This window comes from Herpailurus yagouaroundi, unplaced genomic scaffold (genome assembly GCF_014898765.1).
Source record: "Herpailurus yagouaroundi ecotype Mexico unplaced genomic scaffold, PumYag 77, whole genome shotgun sequence".
NCBI lineage: Eukaryota > Metazoa > Chordata > Mammalia > Carnivora > Felidae > Herpailurus > Herpailurus yagouaroundi.
In genome coordinates this window covers 9,818,779-9,838,882 of record NW_024412388.1, presented here as the reverse complement: position 1 = coordinate 9,838,882, position 20,104 = coordinate 9,818,779, and the positions used below count along the sequence as shown (strand labels likewise).

At 49.8% G+C, this 20,104-nt stretch overlaps 1 protein-coding gene across 5 annotated transcripts in view; it reads right to left on the bottom strand.

Annotated features, from left to right (window-relative positions):
- PRDM2 (PR/SET domain 2) overlaps positions 1–20,104 on the bottom strand; it is a 121,410-nt gene that overhangs the window by 20,670 nt on the left and 80,636 nt on the right. For all 5 annotated transcript variants that reach the window (XM_040455618.1, XM_040455624.1, XM_040455627.1 and 2 more), the window contains one exon: positions 14,817–19,194. In XM_040455618.1, the coding sequence (XP_040311552.1) occupies positions 14,817–19,194 (4,378 nt within the window). The remainder of the gene's footprint in view (positions 1–14,816; positions 19,195–20,104) is intronic.

Sequence of the window (20,104 nt, the reverse complement as noted above, 5' to 3'; positions counted from 1 at the left end):
CTTTTTATTCCACAAACACTGAGTGGACACCTACACGTGCTAGGTGCTGCATGGGTGCTGGGGACTGGTGACCACACTGGCGGGGGACACAGCACCCAGACTATACTAGTTAATAGCTAAAGGCCGCCTGTCGCCCTCAGAAAGACACGGTAAGAGCAACAATGGACAAGGCAGAAAACCCTTACTTTCACCATGGCTGACGCTTAGAAGTGTCCCTAACTGTAGTGCCACCCTGCTCATCCGTCACGGGGTACTCATCAGGATCGAGGAAAAACGTTAACTGATGCGTTCTGAAAACCGAAAACTACCACCTCGAAGATATTGCTAATAACCAAAAGAAGAGAATTTCAAATGAAAACTGGAAGCAAATTAAGTTAATGAGATGGGGGCGATACCACGGTCACTTGTCCTTTTTAAGACCCAAAGGAGAACTCCTTAGTTCTGGGTAAAGATGCATTTGAGAAGCCGATGAAAACAAAAAGAGTTCAAAGACCCACCCCGGAGATTATGGTTTAGTAGGTCTGGAATTTTAAATAAGCCTCCTGGGTTAGGTTTTGAAGCAGGTGGTCCGCTAAGTGAACATGCCGGGGTGGGGGACAACCCTAACTAGGGCACCTTCGCGCACCTGGAAACACCTTGTGGGAACGCAGCTCCTCGAGCTGAGGTTACCAACACGCCCGGCCGGGCAAAATACGCCCACCCCTCACCCGAGCAGCTGTCCAACTCAATTCAGGGCATCGCCTTAATAAAACACCTGCTGTCGGCTGGCCCTAATAGGCTGCGTCCGTAATTTTTATAAATAGTTTTTAAGGCACACAGTCATACTAATCATGGCGATGAAGTCACTTAAAACAGCACATACTTCAACTACAGCATCTGGCAGCAATTTACTGAGATGAGTCGAAGTGGTTGGTTCCTGCACCAAAGCAGTGAACGTAGGTTTTCACGAAACCGGCTGGCAAAATTCGATCAAAAGAGCCTCACCAGCCTGTGCACCAAGAAAGGAGATGGGTGAACTCCACGTACTTCCTTCCAGAGTCAACCACCTCCTAGCACTTAGCACTAAACAGAGTATCCACTCAAACATAAAGGACAGGCATCCAGCAAAGAGAGGAAAACTATCCTGTTTCGGAACGAAGGCGCTTCCCCTAGCAGCACACCTTTGCCTTTGCCGAGGAAGCCTGTACACACGTCACCCGGACGTTCACGTCACTCTCTTCACAAATCATTTCTCTAACTCACATGTTTTCAGGAGCTTGAAAGAAAAACAAAACCAAAAAAAAAAAAAAAAGCAGTCTCTATGTGTTTGTTACACCCAACACTCTATTACAAGGTCACTTGTCCAGCAGCGTCACTTACCAGCAAAGAACCAAGAGCAACGACCAATTTTAATGAGTAAGCAAATCATGCCAGAAAACCCACGTTCTAATATTAGCACACCTGACACACAAGGGAGGTCCTTGGGTGTTCTCTCAGGGCCCACCATTTCTTTGTTTGCGTATCCTATTAACAGGACCGCTACCTAGCTTCTGTAACCATCGACGATCAACAGAACCATATCTGGGGACACGAGGAGGGCAGACAAGATCTATAAATAATGAAAAAGGAGACAGTGAGGAGTACATCCTTCCCAAAAAACCTTCAGGATCCTGAACACCTGAATTATCTGAGGGCATCCCTTTTCCACAACCAAGTATTAATCGATGCTTACACCTCGAGCCTTCAGGGAAAGGCGAAATTAGGTCTAGTGTAGTTCTTAAAAGCAGGCAAGTAGCCGATGGGTGAGACCACAGACATCCCTTCCCGCCATGGGAGGCAGACACCAGGCACTCAGCCTGGCCCTCCTTCCCCGAGCACGACCACACCTCCGAAGCAAGCAAGGCTGTGCAGCACCCCAAGCAGGTCCTTCCTCCCCACGCACACACATCTGGAAACCTACTGGCGAGCCATGGCTTGGGAAGGTTTGCAAATAGAAAGACAAGGGGATAAAAGGTGCCACTAGGAAGCAGCAAGGTTTGACTCTCTGAACGAGTCAGTACCCGGATCTGCCCGTTCCCTAACAAAGCCGTGTAGATGGGGGCTGAGCACGGGGCATCACACCAGGCCTACAGCAGAAACCACTCGGTCCTGTCTCCCAGGCACTCACAGAACGCACTAGGACCACGAGGGGCCAGGACTCGTGCTCGCCTCCCCCCGGTTTGAGCTCCTCTGCATTAGCTGCTGCTTCCTACCCACACACAGGCAGCTACAAACTAAAGCCACGTCTCCTTCCTGCCTCTTAAAGAGCATACCACTGAAGAAAGAAGCGGGCAGGTCAGGGGCTTTCACCCCCAGATCTGCGGGTAGGGGCGGGAGGGAGAACACGACTCTTGATGGGCAGATGGAACCACACGGCTGTGGCATCGGGCAAACCGTGTCAGGAGTCTGGGCCCCGCTTCCCCGTTCGTAAAATGGGAGAACACAGAAGTATTTACTTCACAGACTCGATGCGACAACTACGTGAGAGGACATATAGACGGCGGCTAGCAAGCACTTTAAATTATCAGGGATCGTTCTTCGACTATTATTTCAGTGGGCTGGAGTTCCTTGGTTAGGTTTTCATGATTTTACAACCAAGCTAACCAAGGTTTTCTTCTGCACCTGGCTTTTAAAAACTGCCACTTGGGCCTTGAAATTCAAAACCAAGAGAAATCAAGTTATGTGGAGAGGCGGTGACAAAATTACAGTCATTTTCGTCCTCACTCTGATCTGAAAAGTGGTTTTCGTGTTTTATAGCTCCTTCTATTTCTGACGGGTGGGAGTGCCTGACGCAGACAGGGAGGAGCTCCGGCCTGGCAGGCGCTCAGCAAAGCATCCTTGCCACCTGACCGCTTTCTCTCCGGGCACAGGCAGCGGAAGCGGACGACGAGGGAACGTTCCAGCTACTGCAACCCGTGCCGCCATAAAACCTACGTGGCAAGTCGGCTTTGAGCGCCAGCCGCAACCTTCCGTCCGATCCCAAGGGACATTCCAGAGGGCACCTTTCGGTAACAGCCGCAGCGGCTAACGTTCTCGAAGCACTTCGCTACGGCAGGCGGCATATCCGTGGTCCTCACAGGCTCACCTGCCGTCCGCGCAACCAGCCTCTGCGGTCAGATCATTACTGCCATTTCACAGAAGGGAAAAGCAGGGCTCAGACAGCTTAAGTAATTTGTCCGAGATCACAGGGCTGGTAAGTGACAAAGCCAGGCTTCAAACATCTCATTCAGTCAATTTTATACTGACCGGCGGCTACACACCAGGCACCGTTGCAGATGCTGGAAACGCAGCAGCGAACAACACAAAGGTCCTTCCTCCCAGGTAGAATGTTCACTCTGGGAAGGCAGACGTTTAGTAAACAAAGGTCACAAGTCGGTAGCAATGCACAGAGGAGTTAAGTGGCCCCCAAGACCAGTAAGGCAGAGTGAGAAGATGGAGAGGGCCAAGGGCAGTATTTCCAACTGGATGGTCAGGGAAGGCTTCTTGGGAGGAAGGGACAACTAATCAGCAGCTCCAGGTAAGGAGCCAATCAACAACACCCTTACCTGCATTCTACTGCCTGTAACGAAATCACAACAAAACCTCAAAAGCCGGCCACGGGTGGCCCACACCACACTGTCCCTCATGGAAGGCCAGAGGCCGTTGGAAAAGTTCTCAACCTTGAATTCCATTCTTGTGTGGCCACGGCCGGCCACCCTGGGCCGAAGCTCTACATGGACCCCCACTGCTACTGTGAGGGTCTCCGGGGAGGCCAGAGCGCCAAGGGCTCCCCGACACCTCGGTGCGCCTCGATGGAGGGAAGGAGCCCGCCCTGGAAGACTTCAAGACTGTTTCTAACATTCTGACGCAAGTTCTAATCTCGTCTGTTCTGGGGAAACCAACATAAACTGATGCTTGTCAGCTGCCGTGAAGCAATCCTTTTCCTTTCAAGGCCTTGAGAAGCATGAGCAGTTTCTTCAGGAGCTTCTTCCAAGAGTCGCTCAGGGATCGCCATCACTCACGTTCCACCCCTCCCACCGGGATGGTTGCTAGGCCGCGGGCTTCCTTAGTGGGGCAGGGCCTTCTGGGGTCTACCACGGGGAGGACTCACCATCACCACCACCATGGCCAGCAGCTACTGCGTCCTAAGCACACACCTGACCTTCGATACAGCCACCTGCAGGTGAGGCGGCCGAGGCTCGGCCGGCAGCCTGCCCTGCCTCAGTTACCAGCGGGTCCCAGGAGAACTGAGACCCAGATCACTAGGGTTCAAGGCCTGTTTATTCCCACTGCGCTACACAGCCTCTGCAACAAACCCCCGCTCTGGGCGATGACATCAGCACCAGTCATTTGGGAGACACGATAGCCGTGCAAAACCCAAGCGGGGAAGGTGAATCGGGTGGTGTCACTGTAGTTAAGGGCATGGAATCAAATGGCCTGTTTGTAGGCGCCCCTTACAGCTACAGCTGTGGGACTTATAAACCCAGTGACCATGTCCCTCAGATGTGGTCGATTTCTCTGTAAACGGACATGCTACCTCCCTCAGGTGGTGGGGGAGCGTCAGAGCAGACAAGTGCCGCTGGACAGTCAGAACAGGGCCCGGCGTACAAGCTGGGCCAAGGAGCACCCCCAGCGCCCCACGGCGGCCGGCTACACCCCAGAGCCCTCTTGGGGCCCGCACACAGACAGAGTCCATCAGATCTGCAGTCCAACACCCTCATGACCCAGACTAGCCATTGAAGATGTTTTCTGAATGGCTGGCCGACTCCAACACTCCGGGAGAACGTGCCTAAATTCACAAGTCCAATAATAGCTTGGTAATAGAAGCCATATGAAAATGTTCCTGAACTCAAGCTGGGTTGGCAAGGTTTGGATGTGATTATAAAAAGCAAGTGAGAGCAGAATGTTACTGCGAGGAAAATCGAACCCATAGGAGTCTCAAATAACTTCATTCCAACAAAGAAGGTTAAAATAGTGTATCGGGGGCAATTATTAAATACGACAACAAATGCAATGATCTTAAACTGAAGTTCTTATTTTTAAATTAAAGAACAAAATTGCCCCAACTATATCCTAAGGCCCAAATCCCCTCTTGTTATTAACTTACCTGTATAACAAACACCAGGTCTTTTTTTTCCAGTGATTCCTATTCAAAGTTTACATTTAGATTTAACGCTAAGACTCGGTAGTTACCCAAGCAGAATTCCAGATTATGACACAGGTGCCCGTCCAAACGTGGGTACGGAAATGTGCTTAGCGTAGATGTGTTCTGACTCAGGGCATAAATCCATACTTTAAAACCCACCGGAGGGGCACCTGGGTGGCTCAGTCGGTTAAGCGTCTGACTTCAGCTCACGTCACGATCTCACGGTTCGTGAGTTCGAGCCCCATGTCGGGCTTTGTGCTGACAGCTCGGAGCCTGGAGCCCGCTTCGAATTCTGGGACTCCCTCTTTCTCTGTCCCTCCCCTGCTCACACACTCTCTCTCAAAAATACACATTAACGAAAAATTTTTTTTACTTAAAAAAACAAACAAACACCGTAGCGTTCTCTCACTACTGAAACGCCCCCCTCACTGGGCAGGTCATCGCTGTGGTTTCCTGTGGCACATGGTGAGCTGGACACGGGTAGGCACATTTAGGCACTAACTCTTCCCATAAGATATTTACGTTTTCTGGAACATCTGCCTGAATTTTGGGTCACTTTCTATACGAGCCAGAAGATAGCAGCATGGACAAATGCTATTATCCCAACAGTTCAGCAAGTTTACTCTAATAAAAATACTTCCAAAACCCTTTACGTGGCTCACAACAGAGTGTAATTTTTCAACTGCAAGTAAATTTAATACACGGTCATGACAGCTTTTCCCTATTCTTATTCTTAACCCAGAAAGTAAACAAAACCTACACATACCCTCCAGGCTCTTAATCCTATACTTCAGAAATAACTACCCGCAGAAAGTTACGAACAACCCTTTCTTCAGCACTCTTTGCTGAGGTGGGAAGGCAAGCCTGGACCAACTACTATCTTTCTGGGTTAATGCCCCAACAGGTCAAGGTTCTCACATGACATTTGAGGGAGGACTCCTGTTGCCCCCCCCCCCCCGGCCTTCTTTAGAACCACCTTCAAAATCAAAGGCTATTATTATAACAAGCTTGGCTTCTGTTAAGCAGATTTTTCATGAGTAAGAAGAATGACCTACAAAGCCAGTCAGAGCTGAAAGGTCCAGAACAGGGAGAAGCGTATTCCGCGGTCAGCATGAAGCTGGACGCGGGTCTCCAAGGGACAGATCCTGTCTGCAGTCTTGCTGCACCGGGAAGACTCCATACCCACAGTGATGGTTCTACTTGTTCACTAAGCCAGAAAGCTCTTAGTAGAGAAAGTATCGAGTCCTGTAGTCGACGTTTAGAGGAAATGAAACTTAAAAAAAAAAAAAAAAATACATAAAATAGATAACCATAAAAACGATCAACAGGATGGCGTAGCCTGGAGGCAGTTCAAATCCCAACTGGCCAGTTGAGAGTGGTGTGGTCTCTGAAGGAAATCACTCCCCCGGGGTCCGTTTCCCCATCCGCACACGATACCAACTTCGAGGTGCTGTCGTCAAGTTTGAAAGACGCTGAAGCACGGTCCCTCAACACAGAAAGCACTCGAAAGTCGTCAAGTCCGCAAGGCTCATCAGGTCGTTTCCAAAAGCACTTGGGAAAGGAAGCAAGCACAAGGCTGGGAAGGTGGAAGAGCTGGGGTTGCACGTGTGGCTGGAGACGGGAAGGGGCTACACAGTGGGGGACCTGGGCAGCCCCCAGACAGGAGACCGGGCCACGGATGCGCCAATGAGCAGTTTTCCATGTTTCCCTTTGTCACACCCACTCAAACCTCTCTTGTTCCGTCAAACCTTTCCTGACACTGTTTTCATTTTGGCTAAAAGAGAATTTTAACGGTAATATGGAGATCATGACCACCAGCTGGATCTCGCTCCTACTCTGATATTTTTTCTTTATCTCCTAGCACAGCATAAAGGCCCTGCATCTTGTAGGCAAACTCCCAGAAGAAGGTCAAGAGGCACCAGGAGGGAGGGGACCCAACAGGGGCTGTGACCCTGGAATACTGGCTGAGAAGAAACTGCACACCCAGCCGACCTTCCTCTTCCCGAGGCCGGTCGCCTCTTCTTTCCATAACCTACAGCCCAGCCCAGGGCTCAAGACTAGCCCTTTACTCCCCACCTCCCAGGTGACCCCTCCCCCCTACCGCCTTCAGAAAAATGGGAAAGACGAGACAGTACCGGCAGGGGAACTGTAAGCTCAGACAGCAACACATCAGTGCTCGAGCCATGAAGGGCTACACTAACGGTCTCGTTTTCCCCCACCTCCATTCACTGGTTCTTCAACGCCTGCTGACATTACCTGGAGCTTTAAACGACAGACTACCCAGGCCCCACCCACGGTCTATTTTAAAAGGTTGGTCGTAGAGCTTTGGAGCCGGTCGTCTGGCACCTCTCTAGGTGAAAAGTCTGAGAGGCGCTGCACGTGAGAGCAGGGCTGTGGCTCCTCGTTGTCGTCTGACAGCCGGGCCTGCTGCCCAACAAGCGTGCCAATCCCCGCCAGGTCCCCTCCAGCCACCCCCACCTCCCAAGTCTCTCAAGCCACCCGATCGCTGTCTACACTCTACGACACACTCCTCAACGGTGCTTTCCGGAGACAGTCTCTGAAGGAGGAGATTCCCGAAGGGGGAGCAGCGGGCTGCTGCCACCCGGTAGGGAAGAGGCCACAGGCTACTGGGTCTCCTAAACAAGGACAAGTGGCAAACCACTTCCTCTAACCATCAGCCCGGTCTTTGAAATGCCACCTCGGTTGGGGCGCCTGGGTGGCTCAGTCAGTTAAGCATCTGACTTCGGCTCAGGTCACGATCTCGCGGTCCGCGGGTTCGAGCCCCGCGTCGGGCTCTGTGCGGACGGCTTGGAGCCTGGAGCCTGCTTCGGATTCTGGGTCTCCCTCTCTCTGTGCCTCCCTGGCTCATACTCTGTCTCTCTCTCTCTCAAAAATAAAACATTAAAAGAAATTTTTTTTAATAAATAAATAAATGTGGCCTTGGCATCCAAGTCCGCCTTTCTCTCACCCACCTGCACTCCACTCTCCTCTTGAGGTCAACGTCTATGCTTTATGGATAAAGTCAGTCCATTCGAAGGTTTGGTATCAAATCAAAATCCACCTGAGTAGCAGACGCAGTAACTGAGCTACAGTTTTACTAAAGTCACTTTCACCAAGTAGTAAAAGGCTGCAGCCAACTAGACATCCATCCTCAAATATGCAGTTAGAGGGATCTTCTTGAGCACCCAGCCTTTGGAAAGCTGTGACAAAGTGACATTTTCCATAGGAAGTATAAACAGGGGAGACGGCCAAACAAATGTAAAGTTCCACCAGGGCCAGGATTTTTAATCCGATGATGTAACCAGGGACCTCAACACAGCCCGGTATACAGTAGGTGCTCAATAAACCGTGATTCTGTAGAACATCTGACTAGAAAGCACCTGCAGCAACCAGGTTAAAACAGCCAGCCCAGAGAGGGGTTTGTAATCACAGCGAGAGGTGCTTCAAAAGAGCAAAAACGTAAGGCTTCAATTACTAGCCTTCTGAATGTTTTAAAACGTTGCACTCCACGAAGAGTTAAAGCAACCAGACTCTCGGGCGGCTCGTTCCTGGCGGGGTGGGAGCTACAGGGCTTCCTGGGGACTCCTCCCGAGGAACTGTCCTTCCTGTGTGCCTGTCACACTCCAGCACTGCTGTCAGCACCGGGGGCCCAAGGAGACAGACCCAGTCCCGCTCTTTTCGGTCTGGTGAGACAGCCAGTGAGCATCCATACCCAGTAAAAAAAAAAAAGACCTCCTTCTGGAAGGAAGGCTCAGAGACCATCTCATCCGTGACCCACTTGGGCACATTGGGAACTGAGATTTGGAGGGTAAAAGAACCTGCCCGCTGGCAGGGATGCGGAGAGCACCTGTTAGACGCCTGTTAACTGGCACGTGGAGGGAGGGACGAACGAGGAGCACAGGACGGAAACCCGCTTCTCCTTCCCAGGGCAGCGCTTCATCTCACAAGGCCCAGCTCCTGCACAGGACACTGGGCAAGTTCGGCGCTCAGTTTAGCGGAACATTTAAAACAAGGGGACACCGAAAGCTATTGCAAAGCTCCCTCGGCACCCCTCTCCCCCCGCCCCTCCCCCACACCTGCCTCCTCGTCCCTGGGTTTTTGCAACATAGGAGTATCCTCGGCCAGAGATGGGACCATCTGGCCAAGGCAGGCCGCTCGCACCTTCAGCTTCACTGCCTTTCCCTCGGATGCAAGAACACGCAGAGACAGGAAGAAGGTATGACAAAGCATGTGCTGCTGTGGAGGGCTTGATGAAACTGCTGATCTTCAGTCAATTAAAAACAAACAAACAAAACAGCAATTCCGTATTAAGCTTGATACAAATGTTACAGCCTGTTTCATTCTTCCAGGGATTCGTAAAAATAAAAACCCCCAAACTAGCGTGAACAGTTACCAAGCAGAGAGGAAGCGGAGACCCCATGTAGGAAATTCTTTATTTCCCTCTTGGCAAAAGGAGTTCACAAGGTTATTTCTCAGCACCACGGTCCCGACTGCGCGTCTACCCTCTAGACGGGATGTGAGTTTAACGTTCAGTGACTGCCAAACAGGAGCAAGGGAAGAGAGGTGGTCCGGGCGGGCTGTGCCCGCCGCACTTCTGCACAGCGCAGCCTCCGCGGCTCCTCCCGCCCCTTCGGCCTCCTCCCTCACTGCTCCCCAGGATGTACAAAAGCAGTCCTTTCACGAGGGTTTAGAAAGTGGTTTTATTGGTTACAATGATATAAAACGTATCGCTTGAATTCCCTCTAGTTATTAAGTGCTCGCTGGTAACAGCATAAACACACTCTTTATACAGCTGACAAGCTCAATGATTTATTTCACGCCAGAAGGGGGAAAATAGCGAATGGCACGCCTGTCTATAATGACCCTCTCCCTCTCCCTCTCCCTCTCCCTCTCTCTCTCTCTCTCTCTCTCAAGGCTACATCGGTTAAAGTCAAAGGACAACCCCTTTTGTACGTCAAATTGTAAATTTTAATGTTTGTGTTAGAATAGTCTTTTATATCACTCTCCAACAAGAACAATAAAACAACTCACAGCAAACTTCAATACAAGAACACGCTCCAGATTAACAACGCGAACAGAAATGTAAAACGTAAATCATATATAATACAATTGAAGTGTCCAAAACAATTTAAATAATTTTAAATATTTTATTTTTAAACTGCTACAAATGCTTTACACAACATTTCAACACAAAGTCCCCATAACAGAAATGTAACAAAACGGGAATGGTCGTGAGAGGGTTGAAGTGGCACAAAGTCACCGAACAAGCATCAAACTACACATTTTCAGAGGTAGATTACTTTTGAAGTTGAGAACAAAAATCAACATGAATAAAACCAAGCCATTTTCCACCAACTCAGTCATTAAGAAGGGAGGCATAGAATGCACGGAGAAATGACACTTACATCCTCTGGAAGAGGCCAATCTGTGGGTTTTTTGCTCTTAGAGACCGAAGTGTAAAACCTGGCATGTATAAATTCATTTATACTTACGTGTAGATATGCATCTAGAGAGGCCTGGGGTGCATCCTGGGCGCGGACATATTGCTACGCAGTGTCCGATAATATAATGGTTATGAATTAGTGCCAGATAATCAATCGAGAGGACAAGGTCCATTTGGATATATAAACATGATGCTGGATAAAGCATTTTTTAAAAAGTCCATATCCAATCCTGATCTGGTATCCTCTCCATTATGCTGGCAATCTGCTTGTGATATATATTTAAACAAACAAATAAAAAAAAAAAAAAAGGCTGAAAGACGCTAAGTGCCTCTCCGTACAGAACTCATTTAAAAGAAAGGCATAAAGAGCTGGTGTGTGACCAAAACATTTTAGAATGAGTGCATCAGAATTTGTCATCCCTGAAATCTACAAAAACTTCTCCTAAAACTGAACTTGCTTTGCAAGGTAAGAAGTTCAAATCGTTCCTTTCTCTGCTGTGTGCCAAGCGCCAGGGCCGCACTTAGATCCGAGCCCCCAGTGCCATGGCGACGTGCCCTCCTCCTTGTAGCCCCATCACCCAGGAGCCAGGCACACGCCAGGAGCAGGGCTCCAGCGAAGCAGGACACCCTGACCCTAAGCCGGGCAACAAAAAGCCTGCCGACAATCAGTTGTGTGTTAGGATTTGCGAGACAGCTTCAACTGGCCTCGCAAGCTTGGCAGATTTCGTATCCTTTGCTGTAGTGCTTATCCTAAGTTGAGCATGCAATGTCTTTATTTAGTCAATTAAAGTTTGTTTTGTTTGGGGGCTTTTCTACAGGAAGTTCCTAGAAAACAAGAAAACTGAAGATAAATGCCAACGCAATGTAACCCAGTATGAACTGACCACATTCAGGAAAAGACAAGCAGACCATTCAACAGATGTTACCATGACAGCAAAAGAACACCTCTGAAGGTATACAGGAACCTGGGCATCCTACGCAAAAAAGGCTGGAAAGGACCACAAGCGGGTCTCTTTGGACTGGTGTATGGCAGAGGTGGGCATGTAAAAAAATTAGCATCACTGTAGTTTTTAAATCAATTCACGGCAAATGGGAAAACTTGGTCTGTTATTTCAGTTTGCCTTTTCACCTTTTAGTGTTCAATGGGAACACAGTACTTTTTAGAAGCTGCTCTAAAAGGAGCATTAAAAAAAATGTAAAAACACCTTGAAATTTACAAAGACTGAAGAGGGGTAGATAGGAGGAGAGAACGCATCTCTCTCCTCGTCTTTCTGTCTTACGCCAGGTGGAAATGAGCCCTCGGCGACAGATGGAACTTCGGTCCCATAGGACGCAGAGGAGTTCCGGCTGCTAACTGAGGAAGGGGAGCCCAACACAGGGTTCACTGGGCTGAAAGGTGTGACAAGACAATCTAAAGACGGGTGGCATGCCTGGTGCCCTCTGCTGCTCTGTCCTAAGAGGAGGATTCGGAACACAGGTCTTTCTGACACCCTGATTGGCACAATGTCTTGTGCTCCAGGAAATGACCGACTGGCAAGTTCTGCTGAACCCTCAGCACTGAATGGGAAACTCTGACTTCACTCACATGGCTTCAAAAACCTGTGGAATCCTCAACTGGCATTCAAATGTAAAACGTCTGAGTGCTGGAGACTAGCTCTTCATCAGTCTGTTTTAACGAAACACCCAGGAAAACATGTGCTGCCAGTTCTGTGAGGTCCTTGAATATGCAAGGGGCTAATGCTGAAAACAAAGTCAAAGCAAATATTTCTAAATATGCGCCATGAAACCATCCCTGAATAAAATTTACAAGCAGGAACATATTGAGAAAGGACAGAGACTACAGATTAAAACAGCTCCTTTCCAGTGTAACACATCCAACCTGCGAGGATGATGAGGCTGGCTTTCCAAGAGCCCTGGGCTGGCCAGTGACAACCCACCACCTTCCCCAGGCCAGAGCTCAGGAATCCCAGTTTCATACCTAACGCACCTTGTATAAGGCGCTAAGAAGAATAAACTCTCTGAGGAAATGCCCACTCTTGTGTCCAGATGAGTTAAGTATGATGTCCTACTGAACATTTGGTTTTTACGTCCCAAAAATACTTCACAAGTTTATGGTCACTTGTAAGCAGCTCCCCGTGTGAGACACACATCCTTCGGATGTGCCCACAATACGGTTCCAGCGACTCCTGCAAACAGGGAGGCCTGCTGCTACCATCTGCCTGTCAGAAACAATAGCCATGTTTGCTTAACAGACTCTTCCGTGTTTCCTTTTAGGCTCAATCCAGTCCAGCAACGTAACCCCCTGTTAACTATCAAATAAAGCAAAATAATGAAAATTAACTGGAGCAAAGGAGAGAGACACAATTTTATTAGGCACTTTGGTCCTTTGCACTGTTAAGGGTTCTTCAAAAAAGCACTGGAGGAGGAAGAGCTAAGGGAATGAACCTCATAACTGTATGGTTATTCAGAGAGTTTCTCTTTATAGTACTTTGATTTTTCATAACCTCACTCTTGAATTGTAGAAATAGGAACCAGTACAAAAATGAGTGATTCTTTTAGGTAATATTGCAGACAAACAGGGATGCACATAGTACATTCTAAAGCATCAACCACCCGGGAGATGTTTTTTCAGTACAGTCAGTGAACATGATGGCATTTTCTGGTTCTCTAACCTTAAAAAAAAAAACAGAAAAACAAAACTCAGCTTAAGAACACCCTGTTGTTGTGGAACTTCCAGAACACAGAATGAGCACAAACAGGTACGCCGTTAAACTGCTACAGGCAGGCAGCTTGAACAGCCGATAAACAGGTGCATATTCTCACCAGGGCGAAGCTCCAAGATGCTACACACAGGCCTGTGCCGTGGCCAGAGACCAGATGCCGAACTGGAACTATCACAACTGATCATTTAGTTCACTTACGAAAATCGCTTGTTGAAATGGAACCCTTCACTCCTACAGTAAATCATTCCAATCGGCCTTTGGCTAATGACCCTTCTCCACCTCTTTCTTCAGCCACCACGTAAGGCACACCAGCCCCGAGAACGCCACCTCACCACCTGCGCGCTGAGAACAGCACCTCCGAGTCTCCGAAACGGCAGACACGCCCCAGAATTCACTCTAATGGTTTGCCTGAAACACCGAAGAGCTTCAGACACTGAAAGTGATCGCCAAGAAAGCCTAGAGCCCAGCAGCTCACCCTGAAAGGACAAGCTTTTAGAGTGTCTTACAGAAATTCTGTGGTTGAGCACTTCACGCGGGATTCACCTGTAGGCATTATGCAGGAAACTCCTATCAACTCGGGTTACTTGAGTAAGTTGGAAAGTCTGAGAAGCCAATATAACAAGTTGAACTACTGCCCTGTGTTTTTATGTGTCGCTGAGGACAGTCTTAATACGGGGAGGACACGGAATAAAATTGTGAAATCACCTCCCACCTAAGACGAACTCTTACACCATTGCTGGGGGAGCGAAGGCGCTGACCCACGGGGCTGACCTGCCCTGGGCTGCCACACCGGCCCGAGGGAACTGCCCGGCTCCGCACGGCTCTCAGCGCCCCCTCCTCTCCTTTCTTCAGAATCTGGCCTGTTTCATTATCCTATAACTGGTGGCGGGGCGCGGGTCGGGGGACGTAAGGCATCTTAAAAAGGAATATGGTGTCGTGTTTTGTTCCATAACCAATCTGAAGCAAGTTTTTCAAATTAAAACACAATAAAAAGAAGACATGATAATAAAAGCATCCTCAGTGACTGTAACTAGGCTCCAGTCACAGAAATAGTCAACAAGATTGCAGTGTGGTTTCAATGAACTACCTTAACTCTAAGCGATGATCTATGATCCGGAATAATAATAACAAGAGACACTGAGATGTTACCCGAGATACGAAGGAAGTGTGAGAAAATTTCATCTTTTCGTTAATAGGGTACTTGTGATTCTGAGCACTTTTCATGGTTTCAATTCACAACTGGCCCTGTTAGAGAAATGGTACCACGTGCGGAGTCCTAGGTCTGAAACAAAAGCTGGGAATTCGTGGCTGAGGCAGCCCAGCAGTGACCCTTCTTCGTGCCTCCAACGTAATTAACCAACAGCTACTTCCTTTAAATGCTTATGTCAAAATTCTACAGGAAAAAGGAAAAAATAGCCATCGGGCAAGAATATTGTTGTCTTCTGACCGTCTTCCCCCCCGCGCTCGGCAGCTCGGCTCTCCTGTGGCCCTGGAAGCCTCGGCTTACCTGAAGTCCTTCAGCTCCTGCTTGCCACCACCATCCTCCCTCCTGCTGTCGCCCGGCTCGGCAGCAGCTGCCAGCTGGAGGCTTCGGGTGACTGGCCCCCCACTCCGTTCTCTAGATTTTACATTGAACCGGTCTGTTCTTTTCTTACTGGCCAGAGCGGATTTGCTCTGTAAGACGGCTTTGCTTTTCTGTACCCTCACGTGCAGGCTCCGGGACGTCTTGCTCGCGAGCTGAGCAGAATGATTCTTGGCCACAGCTTTGGGTTTTTTCCCCTCGCCGTGGGTTATTTTGGCCATTCTTATGGGGCTTGAGTTCCTTAAGGAGGAGCTTGGCTTTTTGGACTTCACCGAAGCCGTGAACTTGACATTCTGCTTGGACCTGAAGGCCGACGAGGGCAGCGGGACTTGTGCCGGGCCTGAGCTGCGCGCCCTGGTCTTGCCCAGGGGTGCCTGCACACTTTGCATCTTGATCTCAGCGTCCGCGGTCCGCCTGCGGTGGCCGCTATTGTTTTTGTCGTTACTTGCAGGGGACGGGTGTCCACCTTTCTTGGATGAGTGGGCAGCTTTTTTTTTGGAAGGAGAAAGCGGTTTTTTGGGGCAGCTGAAAGCGGCGTGCTTATTCAGGCTCCCGATGTACGTGAACTCTCTGTGACAGTACGGGCAGATGTGCGAGGAGCACTCGGAGGCGGTTTTTAGGTCGGCCTTCTGCTTTGCAGATTTGTTTTTTTGCAGGATTGCTTTCTGGACAAGCTGGTTTTTTTTCTTCAATGCATTTAGCTTGAGCTTGTTTGAGGACATCTTGCTGAGCTCGACACTGAAGTTCAGTCTCTTGGGCTGTCCCATCCGTCTGAAGGCATTTTTCCCCGAGTTATCGAAAACCACCACGCCGTTCTTGGGCTGCACAGTCTGTTTCAAGGGGACTGGGTTTTTCTTAGGGGTATACCTCTTCTTGTCACTAGCAGAGGCACATGCCAGGATGTGTTTGTGCAATTCTGGCATGTTGTCTACACCCTTCCCACACTTTGTGCAGCGAATGGCGGTGGTGAAAGTCTGCGGGATATTGTGCGTAGTGAAATTTGTGGCCGTCACGCCGATCCCCATGGGGTTTCGGTGATGGTATTGAAATGGAGGTGGTTTAAAGCTTGGGTAATGTTGATTGAGACCCAGTCGAACATCTGGGTCTTTTGTCTTTATTCCAGAAGCCATTATTTTTATGGTCGTGTAGAGCTCTTCAGAGGAATCATTTAATTCTTCTTCTTCTTTCGAGGTTTCTAGAGGGTCTTCCGGCAAACTCTGCATGTGCTCTACGTGGGCCTTGCTGGGGTCTGTGAAGTTCTGCGGCCGGAGCGTGCCGCTCTCAAACTCATGGTGTGTGCACACCTTATCGGGGTGGAGATCTCGCTGGTGCTGCTGCAAATTGCACAAAAAAGCAAACTCTTTTTTACAAACTGAACACACAAAGATATTCCCAACTCCATGAAGCAAAAAGCGATGTTCCGACAGATCAGTTTTAGCCTTAAAGAGCTGCACACAAAATTCACATTTGAAGGGCCATTCTTCAGCATGGATAGATAAATGTTTGGTTAGATCTTTAATGGAAAGAAAAGGTGATTCACAGACATTGCAGACAAAGTTTTTGTTGAACGTCTCCTGAACAATCTCCTGCTCAACTGCAGACTGGGGCTCTTCCCTGGGCTTCAGCTCTTCATTCTCTAGTTCCTCCTGCTTGAAAGTTATCATGGGGAGAGAAGCTTCCAGATTATCCCCAGAGGAAACAACGGATGAAACTGCCGAGAGCGGCGGCGGCGAGGGGGAAGAGGAGGAGGAAGAAGAGGAGAACGAAGATGAAGACGACGACGAGGAAGAAGATGAGGAAAGGGTCGGGGGTCCGGGCGAAGCAGCAGACGTGAGAGGTTCCACGGAAGGGATGGGAGATGGCGAGGGGGACACCGTAGGGGACAGAATGGGAAGTGGCGACTGCACGGTAGCATTCGAGAGCGGAGAGGGACACGGACGGGGAGACGCCCCAGAAGAGGAGGCCGGAAGAGGGACAGTAGGAAGGAGTGGAGGGGGTGGCGTGGCAACAGTCAACACAGGAGGACAGGCCGGGGGGGAAGAGGGATGCGTTGGGATCAAGAGAGGAGGCAGCTGCCCGGCAGAAAGGGAAGATGTCTGCAGGGCAGGCGAGGAAGGAGAGACATCAGGTGGGGACTCGACCACGGGGGTCGATAAACCAGCTTCAGGGCCGAGGCCAGAGTCTGGCTGGGGATCCAGGGATTGACAAGGACTCGGGCTCCGGGTCACGTCTGCAGCATTCTCTGCGGGTAAATTGACGCCGTTGTACTCGTTGAGAAGAACCTTCTGCAGCATGCGGGTGGTTGGCTTCTTTTTCTTTATGACACTGCAGGCTGGCTGCACCAGATGGCTTTCTTTCGACTCCTTGCCTTCAGAGTCACTACAAGGCTTCTTATGCACACTGAGGTCTAATACAGATTCCCAATGGACCGGGGTCTTGCCTGTGCCCTCGGCCTTCTGTTTGACACCGCTGGATAAGTCCAGCGGCTGTTGGTTGCACACATTGCTGAAAGTAGGACCGGCTGCCCACTCCTTAGACACTTTGTATTCATCAAAGCCTGGCGGGCTCACCGTTTCTCTCTCCTCTCTCCCAGACAAACTCCACGCTGGTGAGTTGCTATGACTTTCTAATTTGGGTTTTTTGGAACCCAGAACGGCATCGGTCCACACCGCTTTGCCATCACTTTGCTTTCCAAAGTCTCGGAGGGCAGGACTGTGTTGTGGGGAACTGGGGGGAGAGCTGGTCCGCCGCTTAAACCTACTCGAGGTCACGGGCAGCATCGACGCGGGAGCAGACACGCAAACGGGACCTAACTTCGGTATTTCCGTGGCCGAAATGCCCGCAGGAGGCGTTAGTTTGTCCTGGGTTTGAAGCAGTTGTTTGAGCTTCGACGACAGGTACACACTCTTCTCTTTGTGGAAAGACACCGCCTCCGAAGTTGATATGCTGAGAGGCAGTAAGGAACACGCGGGCACCGAGGGCTCAGACTCCGTCTCGGCTTTGATTTTAGGGAGCGCGGGAGGACTCGCCGTTCTCCGTTTCTTGGACTCACTGTTCGTGCCGCTGGAAGGCTCTTTAGGAAGATCGTCGGCTACGGGGGCCTGTGTGGCCTTTACATTCTGAGTGATTTCCACCGTGACCGGAGTAAGCAGGCAATTGATGCCGTACAAGTCGGCCGAACCGGACTCCATCTCAATCACGTCACAGTTACTCGTGCTGCTGCTGGTCTGAATTTTGCCATCGATGTAGAAATTTAAGTTTTCAGAGATGTTGCTGGAGATGTCCATGATGTACACGTCGTCGGCCTCCCCGTCCTCCTCGGGCTCCGTGCTGGGCACGTAGACACTCTGGGCGGGCAGGGCCTGCTCCGCGGGGGGGTGCGGCTCCTCCAGGAGGCCCCCTTTCCGCCGCACGCCCTTGGGAATCAGATGGCGTTCGTGGACTCTGCGCTGATGCCGCCTCATGTTGGTATGTGTCCCGAAGACCTTCTTACAGTATTTGCACGGATGAAGCTCTTTCACTTCCCCATTCTCTTCTGCAACAGAAGAACCGACGTTTTCTTGAGGAGCCTTCTCTGAACGCAAGAGCAGAGAGTCTTGCCCGAGACCGGAAGGAGTCGAGTCGTCCTTTGGAGCCACGCTGTCTCCGGACGATCTGCCATCGGCCGGGTCTTCCGACGGCTGGAGCGTGAGGCCGGGCTTGCGCTTCAGCCCCGCCTCGTGGCGCCGCTCGTGCCTCCGCCTGTTGATCTGGGTGCCGAACGCCTTCCCGCAGTACTTGCATTTGAAGGCGTGATTGACGGTGGATATGTGGATGTGCATGTGGCGTTCAAGCCCCTGCTTGGTTGTAAACTTCCTTTCACAATGCTGACACGGAAACATAAACGTTTCAAACATATCACCATTGGCCTCTTCCTTAGTTTTGGGAGTTCTGCTAACAGGCGTCAGCCCTGGAGAGCCTTCGAGAGCGTCTTTCGAAACATTTTTTGGTTCCTCTAACAAATCTTCAGGCTTCTCGTCACACCGAATTTCTGGCTCTTTCACAGAACTTTCATTTGGCGTGTCAGCTTCTTCCTCCCCCTCTTCTTCCAGTTCATCATCTTCATCTTCTTCCTCCTCCTCCTCTTCCTCCAAATCGTTCACCTCACAGTTCGCTGCTTCTGGCTTCTCCTCGGGTTCCGCGTGGGGCGCGCAGGCAGTGGGGGAGACTACCGGTTCTGGAAGCACATCCTGACTAACCGCTTCCTGAAGAACGGCGGTCTGCTCAGCTGTTGAGGCCGAAGGCTTCTCGTCCTCTTTGGGACCTAGAAAGCACAGGGAAGCAGAAGCATGGGCGTAAGGGCAAAAACTAGCCACGTTATGCTCAACTCTTACTGTGCAAGTGAGTTCTCTTATCACCTACAATGTGAGAGAGTGTGACCAACCAGATAGAGCGCTCTTTTCCCGCTTAGAAAGCTGTGCTGGATAGGAATCCACTTCGCTCATTCACTCAACAAACATTTTTGGAGCATCTGGCACATACCAGGCAACATGCTGTGCAGCGAGGACACGTATGTGAACCAAGAGTGCTCACGTGGGGCTTCGATTCTTTTCTCTGTTCAGCCACACACACACAAATACAATTTTGTTAACAAATCGTAGAGCTTAAACTTGTGCCGGATACTGACACAATACTGAAGTCACCGTTACGGTGTGTGTGATACTGAGTTTCAGGAGTCTAGTTGTGAAGTCTAATTTCTCACGATTCCAAACTGAAAGCAGGAAACCGTTCATCATATTACCAGGTTAGGTTCTCAGTAGCCTGTCTGGAATAGAATGGATTCTCTCCCTCCCTCCTGACCAAAACTGTGTATACAGAAGCTAGGACATTTTTCCAGAACCCGGTGACCAGTTTTTTTTTTCAAGTAAGAGAAACTTCAGAGATCACTTCTTCCAAGCCTAATCAAATTATTAAGAATTCAGGAGCTGTGGAAAAAAGGGAACCCTCATGCACTGTTGGTATGAACGCAAGCTGGTGCGGCCACCGTGGGATACAGTATGGAGATTCCTCAGAAAATTAAAAATAGAACTACCCCACAATCCACAATAATTGCACCACTGGGTATTTACCCCCCCCACCCCCAAAAAAGAAAAAACGCTAATTCAAAGGGATGCATGCACCCCTGTGTTTATTTCAGCATTATTTTCCATAGCCACGTAATGGAAGCAGCCCAA